The sequence below is a fragment of the Camelus ferus genome, chromosome 7, assembly GCF_009834535.1.
Source record: "Camelus ferus isolate YT-003-E chromosome 7, BCGSAC_Cfer_1.0, whole genome shotgun sequence".
NCBI lineage: Eukaryota > Metazoa > Chordata > Mammalia > Artiodactyla > Camelidae > Camelus > Camelus ferus.
In genome coordinates this window covers 50432699-50449157 of record NC_045702.1, presented here as the reverse complement: position 1 = coordinate 50449157, position 16459 = coordinate 50432699, and the positions used below count along the sequence as shown (strand labels likewise).

The 16459-nt window shown below is 31.7% G+C and overlaps 1 protein-coding gene across 4 annotated transcripts in view; it reads right to left on the bottom strand.

Annotated features, from left to right (window-relative positions):
- The window catches only part of SNX13 (sorting nexin 13), a 110978-nt gene that overhangs the window by 42053 nt on the left and 52466 nt on the right, over positions 1-16459 (bottom strand). For 3 of the 4 annotated variants that reach the window (XM_032483891.1, XM_014563890.2, XM_006190139.2), the window contains exons 6-9: positions 9249-9370; positions 9056-9157; positions 7478-7566; positions 2954-3037 (exon numbers count right to left, since the gene is read on the bottom strand). In XM_032483891.1, coding sequence (XP_032339782.1) covers positions 2954-3037; positions 7478-7566; positions 9056-9157; positions 9249-9370 — 397 coding nt within the window. Of the gene's footprint in view, positions 1-2953; positions 3038-7477; positions 7567-9055; positions 9158-9248; positions 9371-14056; positions 14121-16459 lie in introns of all 4 variants that reach the window. The other variant, XM_032483892.1, reaches the window with a different exon arrangement.

Sequence of the window (16459 nt, the reverse complement as noted above, 5' to 3'; positions counted from 1 at the left end):
GAGAGGAAAAAAGTAGTTGAGGACGCTGTGAAGGAACTAGTCACTATGACTACTAATAAAATTTAAGCTAAGTAAAACAGTAAAGGGAGCTATGAAAAGATAGCCAAATTTGAATACTGTCCATTCTTTGAACAAGGAGTCAAAGGACTGGGTATTGTAGAAGTCCAGAACTATGAAAATATGATCAAAATCATTAGTCATCAGGGATATGCAAGTTAACCACAACAAAATGACAATGCCAAATGTTAATCAGAATGTGGAGAGAGCAAACTCTCAAACAGTGCAAAGTGGAAGTATAAAATTATAACAACTTTAGAGGACCATTTGGCAGTTTCTCTAACTTTACATAACTTTTACTTCAATAATAGAAGAAAAAAATGGGAAGGATAAATTAGGAGACTGCGATTAGCAGATACAAACTCCTACATATGAAATAGATAAATAACAAGGTCCTACTGTATAGCACAGGGAACTATATTCAATACCTTGTAATAGCCTATAATAAAAAAGAATACATATGTGTGTGTGTGTGTGTGTGTGTATATATATATATGTATACAACTGAATCACTATGCTGTATACCAGAAACCAACACAACACTGTAAATCAAGTATACTTCAATTTAAAAAAATAATAATAAAAGAAAAAGAAGTAAGTTATTACAAATAATGCAAATCCATCCATACTATATATAGAAATGACTTAAAAATTTAAAACTATTGTTGGGTAACCAAACAATATATACAGAGGATACATATAACTATTACATTGCTCTAAATTTTTCCTTTCAAAAAGAAAGAAACTATACAATGAGATATCATTAATATGAAATTTAACTAAGTGAAAGAGTAGGAACTGAGCCAATTTTAATCTTTATAACACCTTTACACATAAAGAGTTTTCCACACAAATGATGTCAAGAATATAAAGCACACAACAAAGTAGGCTAAAGATCCTTTACTGATAAATTTTCCTCTTTTCAATATATTTCCTGATATTTTATAGCAAAGCACAACTGTGATCAATTCCTGTTCATTAAATAACAAAAAAACTCAACCATCATACACAATAATAGTAAGAGTCCAACTATGGCGATAACAAGTAAAAATTTGGTGGTTTGAATTGTTTTTGAGTATGTGTTATGCCCTCTCAAAATGTTTTTACCATATAATTAATTATACAGTTAATATAAGCTCAGCAAAAGAAAAACTGAAAACTAAAGAAAAATGTGAATAGGAATAAAAGTAATTTCTAATCCCATGACTGAAAGATAACCATAACATTGTGGTGAACATGCATCCTTTTCTATTCTACAGATAAGATTATACAGTATTGTACCCTGATTGTTTAAGGTTAGTATATGATACTCATTTTTGTGTTACAAAAAAATTTTATTGTCATTTACTCTTACTTTATTACTTAAATGTTTTTAAATTTACCTGTTTTTCTACTTCTTAAAAAATTACTTTTTGTTGCATAACCAATACTTCTTGTAAGTAAAGTGAAATATATAAACAAAAGAGAAGAATTAAAACTTTCATGATCCTACCTCTGTAATACATAATGGAATGCTATTATAATAGCCTATAATAGTGGAATAGTGGAATGCTATGCAGCCAATATATATTATATCAGAATTATAGGCATTCATACATATATATAATTATTTACATGTTTATTTTTAAAGGATTAGATATCTACACACATCATTTTAGTTATCCTTTTCACATAAAAATATAAACACTTTTTCATATCCATAAAGACACACTACCATCATCTTTAATGGGTGCACAGCATTTCACTGTATCAATATGCCATAATTACAACTATTCTTCTATGTCAGACATTCAAATTGATTTCAATTTTTATCCTTAAATACAGATTGTTGCAAACTTGCTTATTATCACTTTAGAATAAATTTCAGGAGTAAAATTCCTAGCCAAAGGATATTGTTTTTTAATTTTAATTAAGCAGATATGCATATTTTAAAAGCTCTTGATACCTAGCAGAAATCTAAAGAAGCTGACAAAGGAAATGAAAAATCAAGTTTTGTGACCTCCTTGAAAGGCTCTAGGAACACAAAGCTAGTAAGACAACTTCTGCCTGCAGGTAACCCACAATCTGGTGGAAGAGACAAATACTGCAGCAGCAATGACAATAATAAAAAATGGCAAGTCTGATAATGGATATGGTAAAACAAAGAACAATCAAGTAGCTACTTCCTAGGAAAGCTAGAATGAGTTAACAGAAGGCACTGTGCTGAAGAAATTCCAGATTCAAGAAAATGAATCAAAGATCTAGAAGTATCTATCAAAGTATTTCCAGCAATAGTCCATTTACAATTTTTCCTCAACCATGGATTTATTTAGGAAAAGCATATAAAATCAGAAAAGATATATAAACAGAAAAGAAAAAAAATCAGAGCTAGTAACTCAATAACCGCTAACCCTTCAACATGTCTGACAGATGAGAAAACTGAGTTATCTAACTTACAGACACACTAAGCAACTTACAGAAACAGACCTAGAACACAATCTTAATCTAGTGTTCTTTCTCTGTATTTTCCTCCACTGTCTAGTATAAAATGTAAAGTACATACTATTTAAGTAGTTCAGGTCACAAATTATATTTAAAACCAAATAGCAGTTTTTAAAAATATTCATCATCTATACACAGGACAGTAAAATATCCTTTTTTTAATTAAAAAAATAATAACAGCATCAAAACTGTAAGGAAGATTATCTTATCAATGAATTTTCTTAAAGGCAATTCGACTAGTACATTCAACATATTAGCAAGTTGAAATATTGAAAATATAAAGATTATCTTTAGATATATTTTCACTTAATTTATTTAATAAATTATTGCTTAATCATTCTGATCTCTGAATTATATTTGTACATTTTAAAGAGCTATTTTAAAAACAAGAGTTGTAATTTTAGAAAATACCTACCATCCATATGATATATTGATTAATATAATCAGGATCACTGAGTTGATTTATTAATGGAAGAAGAACTCCTCGTGCAAGGATTTCCTGGACAAAAATTTTAAAACAGAAAAATAAATTTAATCTATTTCTCATATCAATAACATAACGTAAATTTCCTAACACAATGCTGTTACTTAAGAAAGGTAAGGTACATGTGAAAGGCAGGAGTAAAACTTGATAACTGATATGATCCTATAAAAAGATGAGCTAATATACCTCAGTTAAAATAAATGAGATGAAGCCACCTATATCAACATGGATAAATGGCCAAATGATAACCTGAGTTGAGTGAAAAAAGCAAAAGGATACCTCTAGTATGTTAGCATTTATGTCCATTTTTAAAAGGCAAAAAACATGGCACTGTATGTGTTTATGGATTCCTATTAAATATATATATTAAATATATAATATATACATTATATTATATATATAAATTAATATATAATATATACATTATATTATATATTATAAATTAAATATTTATAACTAAAGTTTTTAAAAATTTCCCCATTTTTCTCACTTTGAAAAGAAATACATATTATAAAATAAATATATATTATAAATTAAATATATAAATAAATTCTGTATTAAAAATATGAAAACAAAAAAGAAAAGGAAAAAATACCAATCTTGGAATAGTGATTGCCTTCAAGGGAGGAACAGAGCAACTACAATAAAATATTAACATTGGTTAATCAAGGTTGTTGGTGCATAAATGTCTATTGTATTATTCTCTATACCTGTCTGCATTTGAAATTTTTCGTAATAGAAAACAATAAAAATAACAACACATGTTAATACAATTACTCAATATTCTTTAGAATATACCTTCCCATTCTTTGCAGCTGTTTGTGCTCCTATTAAGACTCCGCCCCTCCTTCAAGAACTGACTACAGAATTAATACTCCAATTAAATAAACCCTGTTCATTCTAGCTAAACACTTCTCACTCATATGTTTAAAATATACTCATGCCTTGTATTTATGGCATTTATCACATACCAATCTCTATGTAATTTTCTATCTTTTACTCCTCTAATACTCCACAACTATCTAGGAACCTTTTGTATATGAATGAGATTAGCCAACCTACTGATTTATCTATCTTCAAAAATATTTATTCCCGTTTTCTCAAGGTCATTGAAGTAAACATGGTAGGCATTTGACATATATTATATGAATGGAAATAGAGAAACTAAGAATTTAGTGATGATTTTACTAAGACAGTATTTTCACCTCTTACTAATCTTCATCCCTTTATGCCTGTGATTTCCAAATTTATGAAATACCATTTCTTAAGAATACGGGAGAGGCTAAATAGCTACAAGCTTAACAGGATGTATCCCTTTTCTAAGTAAAGGTACAATTTATTTATTCTTTTTCAGATCTCTAATTTACCTGTGCCATTTTCTGGTGTAAATTCACAGAAGGCAGCCTTCATTTTATTTTCCTTTAGAGAAATATTTTATATAAATTCTACTTTTGTAAGTTGTACAAGTCTTCAACAACTATTACCTCATGATGAATTAGTACTTTCAAAAGGCACTAATGGAAGCCCCAGTAACTTTCTGAAACGTCTTTTGAGATCTCTTATAGTCTCAAATTACATGTAATTGCTTATTCTCTCAAGATTAGCTTTCGTCTCTAACTTCTTAAAAATTACATTTATTTACATAATTTCTTCCTTCAAATTACACAGCTGGCCACATATGCTCAAATTTTAAAATACTTTGTAAGGAGAAAATTTGCAAACAAAAAAGTGTTTCATGAAAGTTTCTTTCCAAAGTGAGAAAAATGTGGGGAAAATTTTTTGAAAACTTTAGTGCTTATTAGTAAATGCAAATAGTCGATCTGTCTCAGAAAACTACTTTGATCTCCTAATTTGTCTCATAAAGTAAGTCTGGTTAGTCAAGATGTAATCATATGACTCAGCAATTCCTATATGAGTCCTAGTGAGAGCTCTAAATATTCCAAAATATGTAGCAATTTCCATATAATTTCCATACACTTGAAAACAAGCACCAGCTGCCAAATATGAAGGATTAAAAGATACAAAGTCATTGAGGCCATGAATCTTTAAATCAATGAAACATGGATGGTAATGGAAGAAAGCAGAGGCAAAAAATAGCAACTATCTCAGTCAAATACTATGATCTGTACACTCTGTGCAAAGAAGTCATATAAAGGAAAGAACTAAGAGCTCTCTAATCTGTTATTAATCTCAACAAAATGTCTTCTGGGGACTTTAATTATCAACAAAAGAAAAATGATAAAGAACTATCAAGTTAAAGTGAAAAAAAAAACCTGATTTGCTGAATGTAGTGCTCTACAATTACACTCACTCAATTAGATTTAACCAAAAAGAAATGCAATATTGGTCTAGAAGAGCAGTCTATGGCAAAACATATTTGCTCTTTAAACAATCCTACTTATTTTAAACTATAATCTCACGTAACAGGACAGACCTTCATTCATGTCTCCCAAGAGTCAGTTTAATCTTTTAAGGAGTTGCAGTACCATGTGTACCACAGCCAGTAAGAAGAACAAATAGGTTTCCTTTTGCATTAGAACTGATTCTCTGACTGGGTATCTGCTATGTGCCAGGCACTACAATAACCACTATGTACACAATAATGATAAATATAGATATGGCCCCTGAACTTATGAGACTTACAGTTCTACTGGAGAAAGAGGCATCAAGAAAGTAAATGCAACAACCAAATTATCATTTTAAAATATGGTAAATGTCATGAAGGAAAACAGTACTTACCTATCTAGTAACAGGGAATTAAGAGGGGGCTTTTAGAGTGTTGGCATTTTTGAGGAAGTGAGATAGGAGGGATGAATACAATTTAGCCAAGAGAAGAAGTGGAATCATTCTGAGCAGAGAAAGAAAAAAGAGTATGAGATAACTCTACGGTGGGGAGAAAATGGCACTTGTGGAGAAGAAAGCCAGTATGGTTGAATACAGTGACTACATGGGATGGAGGTCAGAGAGGTAAACAAAGCCACATCATGCAGTCTTATTGTTAGCCTCTGAAAGGATATGAGATTTTAAAAATCTGCTGGATGGTCATTCCATTTACTGGGATGGAGAAAAGACTTATAAAAGGCAGACAGGATATGGAGGCAAGAATAAGATTTCCATTTTGGGCATTTAAAGTTTAAAAGGGCTATGAATCAATCACAAGAGAAGTCTGGACTAAAGATATAAATTTGGAAGTTATTCACATTTGGATGGTGTTTAAAGCCATAGGGATGAATGAGCAAGAAGAGGGCCCAGAACTGAACAACCTGGATATTTAAAAGTTAAGCAGAAGAGGAATTAAAGCATATAAAAGTGACTAAAAAAGAGACCAAAGGAGGACAAAAAAGAAGACAGCCACAAGAAAAGACAGTTTCAAGAAGGAAAGCATAGTTAGCCATGCGCAATGCTGCTGAGATACTGCCTAACAGTGGCTATGCGCGGTACTAGGCAGACAAAAACTCTGCTGCCAAATAGCAATCACCATGAATGAGTGTGATGACTGATTAGCAGTATCCTCCTTTAGTGGCAGATGTGAATCTAGTGATAGACATGCCAGGTATTTACCTCCCTTGATAATGACCAGCGCAAATAATTGGTCTTCATTATAATGTATCAGACTCTTCCCAACAAAATCAAGCATTCTCTACTCGATTCACAGTACCATTACCCTGAACTCAAGTTAAGTATTAGGAAATCGTGTGATACTGCTTAAATAATAACAAACAAGCAGAAAAGCACATCTTAGAAATTGGTATATATGTTTTGCAGAATGGTAGACTAAAGAGATCACAAGCTTTCATTTTGAGAAAAATTACAAACTTTCATTTTACCCATTCAACCAGGATAAGGGCCAATGAAGGTAGCATTTCTCAATTATAATCAGCAGCCAAAACCAAAATGCTATTCCTTCATACCTGTACATAGAATTTTAAAGGTTAATACCTGGGAACAAGTAAGTCCAAGACTGCTGTTCTCATCTAACTTATTTATTTTCCAATGACAAGAAATACAATCTCAGCTACCCAGATTTTTAAAAAATGTCTACCCTGAACTGTTATTTTAATTAGCCTAATTTAGGTAAATTTATAGGTATAGCTATATTAAAGAAAATTTAAAGCAGATCTTTACCAAAAATCCAAGGACCTAACTCGGGTAGTTCTCAAGGAACCTCTAGAGGGTAGGGGGAGACAAGCATACAATGATGTTTTCAAAAAGGAACATGATGGTGTGATATCACTAATGGAATGCATACTTGTGTATTCTTGTGTTCCAAGATTTCTTAGTTTTAATCTATAACATGGTAAATAAATATTGACAGATAAAACCCACATTAATAGAAGCTCTCTGGAGTCCTCAATAATTTTTAGGACTGTTAACAGGGTCCTAAGATCAAAAATTTTGAGAATTACCACTCTAAGGTTCTTCATAGCCATTTATTTGGTATAAATTTAAGCTTACCCTGACAAAGTATCGCATGATCTTGTTCTGGAAATCTCCAGGAGGTAGCAATAAATATAGTAAGACCTCACACAAATCCCTTAGGAATCCTAGAAATTAAAAAAAAGTAGCTATAATAACATTAGAAAATAGGAAGTCTCCACTTACTCTTGATGTGGAACACAAAGGTAGAAATAAGCAGTTTCTAATCATAACAGATTATCTTAGTAATTAATCAATATTCATTAAAAATTCTTCCATTTTTCTCCAAATAGCAACTATTCATTAATCAAACTAATATATTATTTTATTTTGCTCAGTTTACCCCACATTTTGAATTGCTAAGAAACTTCTTTACAAAAGTATTTCCCCCCAAAAGTTTTAGTTGTACAGTGTATTTTATACTTTTACCACACATTATCTTTGCACATTTTAAAATATACTTGTAATTCTTCCTTCAAGAAAGAATGTCCACTATCTTGGCAGGTAATAATGAAAAGAGTATGCTCTTCTATTTTACTGACTGAGGAGGCCGTGATTTTCATAAAAGGACTGCACACTGTATCTATTTCTTACATTTAGTTTTTTCATATCAGTGCTAATGAAGTGGAAATTAAAAATTGAAGTGCACAATAAATATAAAAAGGAAAGAAAAAACTGAAAAAGAAGGCAAAGAAATTAAAAAGTTGGGCACAATTTTTAAAAACTCTAAGAAAACAATTTCCACAACTAGGAATGCTTTTCTGTAGTTGTTCATATGCTGACACTTTTGGGAATATAATTCTGTAGCTGATCCTGTTAATCAAAAAAATGTGCCAAGTAGTACAAACTTTTAGTCACTGTAAAATTAAGAAAAGACAATATCCTCAGCTAAAGTTTATCTGGTAAAACCTCTCACAAAGAAAAGACAAGTCCCAGGGGAAAAGTTGGGGGAAGGAGTAAACTGGGAGTTTGAGATTTGCAAATATTAACTACTATATAAAAAATAGATTAAAAAACAAATTTCTTCAGTATAGCATAGGGAACTATATTCAATATCTTGTAGTAATCTATAAAGGAAAAGAATATGAAAACAAATATATGTATGTATGTGTATGACTGAAACATTATGCTGTATACCAGAAATGGACATACTGTAACTGACTATACTTCAATTAAAAAAAGACAAGTACATTCAACTGTATGAATTTTATTTGAAATTATTATAATCATTCCTGTAGAAAATATTTTAGGGTAACAGGTGTACTCTTGAAATATAAATAATAAATTCAAGGGAAAGATAAATTACCATAGATCAAAAAACTAAAATTTACAATTATAAGATGTTTGTGCTTACTATACTTTAAAAGAAGACAAGAGAAGTAATCTTTAATTGCCATGTTTAAATTGAAAGATGACCTTTAAAAATGAGAAAAGAATCTGGGAACTACTTTAAAGAGTTAAAAAAATAAAATAAAATGAATAGGAACTGTGTCTCTACTATACTGCCTATCCTGTAAGAACAATTTCACCCTTATATTTGTTCACTGGTTCTGCTAACTTGTCTCCAACCAATATGAATAGTTACTGTTGTCCAAAGAGTTAAATTAAAAAGAAAACCTTCTTCATCTTTGGGAGAAGTACACACTAGATCACGGCAAACGTCCTTCTCCATTTCAACTTCAACTTCAAAGAAGGTATCTATTAGATCTTCTGCTGTACCTAGACAAAGAAGGAACAATTCAAGATATACAGAACGATAAAGAAAAGTAGATTTTAAAATCTTAATTTTCAAATGGAATAAAGATCTTACCTTTCACTTGATCATCCTTCTCTGTTATCTTCTGTTGAGCCTTTCTGAATACTCGTAGGTGTGTGCCAAAATCATCTACAATACGTGTAGTAAAATAAGGTTGCCAGTCTATTTCTTTTGACCTTATAAAAAACACAGTAAATAAACATTATATAAATGTTTTTAATCAAAAATATAAATTTACTTAATGACTACTGAAAGACAACATGATTATCAGAGGCTGAATTTATTCATACTGATATTTGTTCATTTAATTACTATTACATCTTAACATTCCCTTTCACAAGACCCAAGGTACATCAAATCTACCTCAACCCTCGAACAGTATTATCGGAAGTATTTTATGTGCTGAAGGTTGAAAGTACTATCTAAGCGCTTAAAATAAATAGGAAAAAGAATCCAGTTAAATGTGAAATGAGTCTGACAACAGGTATATCATGCAACTTCTCATCTCAGACATAATAATACATTAGCAATTCAAAATGTTTTTGCTTGCTTTTAAAAGAATGTTTGAGACATTTCTTCATTCCCTCTGAACTCTTTTTGAATTTTCCAGTGTTTTTTAAGCTATACAGCCCAAGTTCTGAATCAAACACCTTTGGTATGAACCTGACTGGTTTCTGTTTGCATATATAAGTACTTAAAAACCTGACTATTCAAAATAAATATAGTCACATGGAAATGATTTAAAGAATGATGTAAAACACCACACTTACGCATGAAAATGGTGGTTACTTATTTTATTAAGTTACCTACTACTGTATCTCAAAAGCAACAGACCTCAAAAAACATTGCTAATTTAGTACATTAGTGAAACAGAAAACAAATATAACAGATAAATCAAAAACACTTTATACTTCTCTTTGGATTAAGTGACACTTTTAAACAAACACTTTTTTCAATGCTGTTTTCCGTAAACCAGCACTAAAATTAATACACCCCTTTAGGAACAGACCAAATAGACAGAAGACAGAATCTATTCATGAACATGCTGGGCAATGGGGGAGCAAAAGAAAGTACACCATAATTCACTATGCTGATTACCCCATACAGGTACAATAAAGAAGCTAGTGAATAAGTTAACCTGAGTATTGTCTTATGAGATAAAACTTTTAAAGGCGATGATGGCATTGAGAAATATAACAGATGGCTGTTTTAAAATAAAAACAAAGTATTAACATTCATATAATTTTTAATGCTCAATTATGATTTTGCTATATACAAGGAAAGGAAGAGTAAATTTTAAGTACATGAACACTAATCAATTTAACAAAAATAAAGGTAACCTGAACTCAAGTATCTGAGGAAGGGTTACCATTATTTAGAATATAAGAGCAAAGTTTTATACCACACACTAAACTTGGTAACAATACTCAGCCTCAACATAAAACATGAAATAAGACTTAAACCTAGAAGTCTCTAGAGCCTCTTTTTCTTATTTTAAAAAGAAAGTCAGAATCTGTGTATCTTTCAAAAATCTTTACATGGATTATTTGTGCAAAATCATCCAAACTTGAAAATTTTATAAAAACAAAATTTACTTAGTATAGTCCACTGGCTCATTTAACCCATAAAGGATTCATTCTAACAAATTTAGAAGAAAGCAGAATATATACTCTTTCAAGTTGCATGTATTCTGTTTCACGGCACAGTGCTATTTATAGAATTTATTAAAATTTTCAAACAAAATAAAATGCATTAATTTTGAAGGCCTTTTAAAACCTATCTTCAATTCATTACAGAGGATGCAAGGAATTTAAAATAAGTGAAAGTTAACAAGCAATGCAAATACATAAAAATTAAGTTTTAAATATAGAGTTTTATTTTTAATATATAAATATATTGAAGGTGGAGAAAACAGAGAACACAGTATTCTCTATCTCTGTCCAAGGTCATTATTTTCCCTCTGCTTGACTCATTTCCACTGAATACATGCAAATCTAACATAAATCTGAGCTCAAAAGAAATTTTCTAGGTTAGGAAGGTAAGAGCCAACAGTAGTATGGCTTCTCATTTATAAATTAAAAAAATACCTACTAACAATTTCTAGCAGTATTTGTCTTAATAAAATTTGAAAACATTTTCATGGCCATGAAGTACTCTAAAATTATGGTGTATGATTAATATGTAAAATGGAATTTAAATACAAATTCAAAAATCATTCAATTTATGTAACAGCCACACTTTGTTCTATTGATCCACATGTAGCTTTCTACTAGAGCTCTAAATATGCACTCTTAAATTATGCCTACAGTCAAGGCTCTTTTTCACTTTGTTTAAAATATTCCCCTACATGATTCCTATTCTAATAAAAACACCTGGATTATTACACAATGCATCCTACTACCTACATTTCATTTTATTACTACTTAGAAGCTTTCATTTCTTATATTTAAAATGAGAGCACACTTCCTACATGACCAAGAAAGTAAGTGATTTTTCAACCCTACCCTGAAAACATAAAATTATAGTAGGCGCCAGAAGCTTATATATCTGGATAGGATGGTTGCAAGAATTACGGTGGTTAACTAGGAATGCAAACATGCAATGAAGTCTTAATTAAAGCACAAAAGCAAAAGTCAAACTATAAAGTGTACTTCTCTGAACATATATTTATCATGCTTTATCTTCATCTCTTAACACCAGCATCTTATTCCTGGCTTTTAATTGGTCTCCCACATCCACCCTGTCTTCCCTCCATTTTATTTTCCATAGAACAGTCAGAGTGATCTTTTTAAAAATATAAATATAATACAAAACAATAGCTTTAAAAACCCTTTAATGACTTCCCATGGATCTTAGGGCTAAATATGAATGCTTTCTCCAAGATCTTGCACATGTGGGACCTTGCTTATTCCCTCTTCATCACGTGCTCCACTCCTTTCCTTTTCATTCTGTTCTTATCTCAATGCCTCAGGACAGACTAATTCCTCTGCCAAGTCTGCTCACCCCATCCAGTCTCCACAAATTTATCTTCTCTCCCCCACATTCCCTTGACAATTCCCATTTATACTTCAGAGTTCATCTAAAATGTCAATTCCACACAGCAGCCTTCGCTGACCCTCACCCTCCGCATTATTCCTTCAGACTAGGTTGGGATCTCTGGTTACATATTCTTACAATAGCAAATTTTTCACTTTTTATAGCACTTAGAGCCTACAGTTAAATAATTCAATTGCTGAGATAAAAATCTCAGGAAGTCAGGGATTTTGTCTGTTTTATTCCACTGTGTTCATTTTATTCACAGTGGTATCCCCAATGGTAAAATAATACGTTAAACACTGGAGGCGCTCAATACATACTGATTTATTGATTCTTCTTTCAGGGTCAGAGCACTGTTAACAGGTGCTTAGAGAATGGCCATGTGAAGCACATACAACCGTTGCTTCTTTGCTCTTTAAAGTTCTGAAATAGGACATATAACGAGAAGCTCTTTTTGCCTCTCTAAACCACAAAGCTACTAAATGTTAATGCCTAACAAAGGGAATGAACGTCCCAAATACGTGGGCTGAGACTGAGATTATATAAATTGCTTCACTGGTTCCATCTATTCTAAGCAGTATACAGCTCATCACCAGTAACAGAAAAACACATCAGAATCAATTAAGTACTGCAGTAAAAAGCACTGGCATATCTGTTTTTGATTCAAGTAAAAGATACACCATTTCATTAGTTGTGAAATTCAGCAAGCCAAGTTACCTCCCAGATTTTCCTCTAGGGACACTTACAGCTTTAAGAATCTATGATTAACCAAATACCCATCCCAACACACATACACACAGGAACAGAGTCCATGGAAAAGTGGTAATTGGTAAGTAAATCAAAATATTTGATCAAAAGAGGGAAACAAATGTATTTCATTTTAACTTATATAAACCTTTCAATGTGCAAGACTAAGATAAGACCTTTGATTAAGGTTTTGCTAAGTGATATTAATGTGGCTTTTGTCTTGAAAAAAACCTTTCTCACACTTAGGAAGTTACGGTTTCCAGTTTCTTTTAAATGGTGCAACAACTAAAGACATTTGTGAATAAATCCAAAAGCAGAGCCTTCAAGGCTTTTCACCAATATTTTATAGTTGTCCTCTACACGCCTAATTCAATTGCAACCTATTTATTAGCTAGCTTTAAGTAAATTCCAAAGCAAGTGACCTAATTTTCATAGGAATTACCCTGCTATTCTCATACTTCTTCAAACTATGTAGGAGTAAATTAAATTATATGATTATCATAAAAAGTTTAACTGGAGTCCACAGGTTCAGAAACAAATACAACTGCCTGTTTTGTTTTTTTTTTTTTTTAACATATTTGATTATCTTCCTCCTCTAAATCACTCATGTTCAGCTCACACTACAGACCAACTGTATCAGATTTTCTGGGCCCAAGAATCTACAACTGACTTTTAATAAGCTTAAAACTCAAAAGGTGGGGACAGAAGTGGACAGAAGTACCAGAAAGTAGTCTATCAGCCTAGCTTTAATGCTAGGGGTATGAGTCAGTGTGTCTTACAAAGGGAATGGAAAATGCTGGCTAACTAAAGCTAAATTAAGAGAATTTCTACTACAGTAGTACAGAATTGGTACCATCCCAAAAACAGCTTAAAGTCTTGTTGACAATAATCACACCCATAAATAAGTAGAGGTTCATTCAAGTGCTATGTCATAAGTCAAAAAATATTAATTAAAGAGGCCACACTTCAAAAAAAATCTTGATGAGTAAGCAGTATTTAAAGGGGGAAAGGAAGGACATAGGAACAAGCCAAAGAGGGGAAAGAGCATGGTACGCGCAAGAGTCGTCACATAGACTTGCCTAACTAGAGAAGCGGGTGCCCCCTTGGTAGAGGCAATCTTCACACACTCAGCACAGTACTTTCCTGGAAAAGGTCCTTTATGTCAAGATAATAAAAGTAAAAACTGATCTTCCCACTGAAACAATTCTACGATAAATGTTGTATTACTGATGCTATATTATTTTTTTACAAAAATGACTACTAAGATCTTATTTAAAACAGTTAAGAATGACACAGTATACTGTATACTGCATAGTATATATGTGTGTATATGTGTGTACATACACACAAACACACATATATATAAGCTTTTTAAATGTATACTAATCAGTAAGGGCAATATAATAACCAATTGTATAAAATTATATGTGTAACTCTCCTATAGATGGTCTTTTATTTCCTACATAGAAAAATGAGACTTTTTTTTTAATCCTTATAGTATAAGTTCTAGTTTTTCTGGGTAGATTTTGACAACCATCTTTGAGGGAATTTTGAGGAAAGTTTTATTCCACTAAAAGGTTTTTGATCAACGGACCCACAGAAATCTTTTGTTGAAAGCAGGCGGCCTGTCTGTGAAAAAAAATTTTTTCCTTGAGTCACTGAATCAGACAGTAACTTCCTCCTCAGAATTCACTATTATAAATAATATACTCTTTAAAATACAAAAATCTTTATATGTTTCCATCCTTCAAGAGTTCTTGATGGAGTACTTTGCTGGTGTCAAAAGATTCAGCCTAAAATTGAATTTGAGCAATATTTTAAAGGCACAGAATTGTAAACTTGCTCCTAAACCCATTACAAGATTTCCCCTTCTTCTAGTCTCAATTTGCTCATAAATACTTCATATTACTGTAACTCTCTCCCCAAAGTACCTGTTTCCCTTTTAAAATCTACCTTAAGGATTTAGTTATAAGGATCGAGTATAAAATAACAAAACTGCTTGATTCACAACATTCCTGAACTTACATTAAATTTAAATTAATCCTCAAAAATATATGGAGAATTCCTCTTTCACAGGAGCAATATTAGCAACCATATGAGGAAACAAGTTTCATTACTTCATGGTCACTAATCTGTATGCTCCATTCTCTTGGCTGGACATCGCCCCTGTCGGGTGCAGAAGTGGGAGAGCCAACGTGCACATCTCCTTCCTAGGCTCATGTTCAGTGCCTTCATGCTCATAGCTTGAAATCATCCATGGTGGACATACTTACATTTCACAAAACCTTAAGTAGTAGACTTATAAAACCACAGACTTACTGTTTTCAGTAATCCACAGAGAATAGCAATAGTTTGGATAATCAGATAAAAATGTTAAAGTTTCATTGACATAAGACTTTTTAACTATAGAGAAAGATTAATCTAGTAAATGTCTTTCACGTTTGAAGTCATGCATCCTTTCTGACCACTGTAAAAATGTAAGTTTAAATAAAGTTATCATCATCCAACTCTAAGATCCCCTACTAGTAAAACAACAGACGAGAGGAGTACTTTAATTCCAAAGTAAATTAAATCTAATTAGCAACCTCACACACTATAAAAATAACTCCTCAAATGGTATTCAAAATGTGAGGTGTGACAGAGGATGTGAGTGAGTGTTCTGAAGAGGAGGTATGACTGAAAACAGATCAAGATTAGTACCAACCTGACCAGGGACTCTTAGTAATTTAGAACTGAAAGAGATCTGAAATAATTACCAGCAGCCCCTATAATTACAGAGCCAGAATGTAAATTACATATTCTAGATTATATAGTTAGTGAGACCAAGGCTTTATTAACAAAAAAAATTAGGGTTCCTAATCTTCAATTCAGTGTTTTCTCTGCTACACCTTAACAACAACATGAAACCTTCTGACTTGTGAAAATTATAAACAAATTGGTGGAAATGAAGAAAAATTTAGGCATGCAGTTTTATATAGCCATAGTAAAGGAAATGATATTTAGTCAACTACAACTCCACATATGAAGTCCATCCAGTTCTACATCCTGTGTCCCAATGCTTCAAAGAGGTCAACAACGCAGATGTTCTAAAAAAAATCTTATCTCCAAATACAAAGAATAACTTACATAGAGGGACACACAGGAGACACACTCACCTATTTTAGGGGTTGAGTATAAAGAACACAGAGCTGGAAGCCTTAATCAAGCTATAGGAAAAGAAAAAAATTAACTTGGGACTAAGTGTGTATCCTCTTAAGTATAATGTTAAATACAGTATTAAAAATTAAATTCATGCTATTAACTATGTTAATAAACAAGATTTTCAGTAAAATTTACCTAATAAATAAAATACTCCTAGACCCAACAGTGTAATCTATTAAATTTTGTGGAAAAAAATTAACTAGGAAGTCATAAATGGAAACTCGATTAACAACAACTTACTGAGTATTCACTGTCCCATCACATATAAGACACTGTATTAA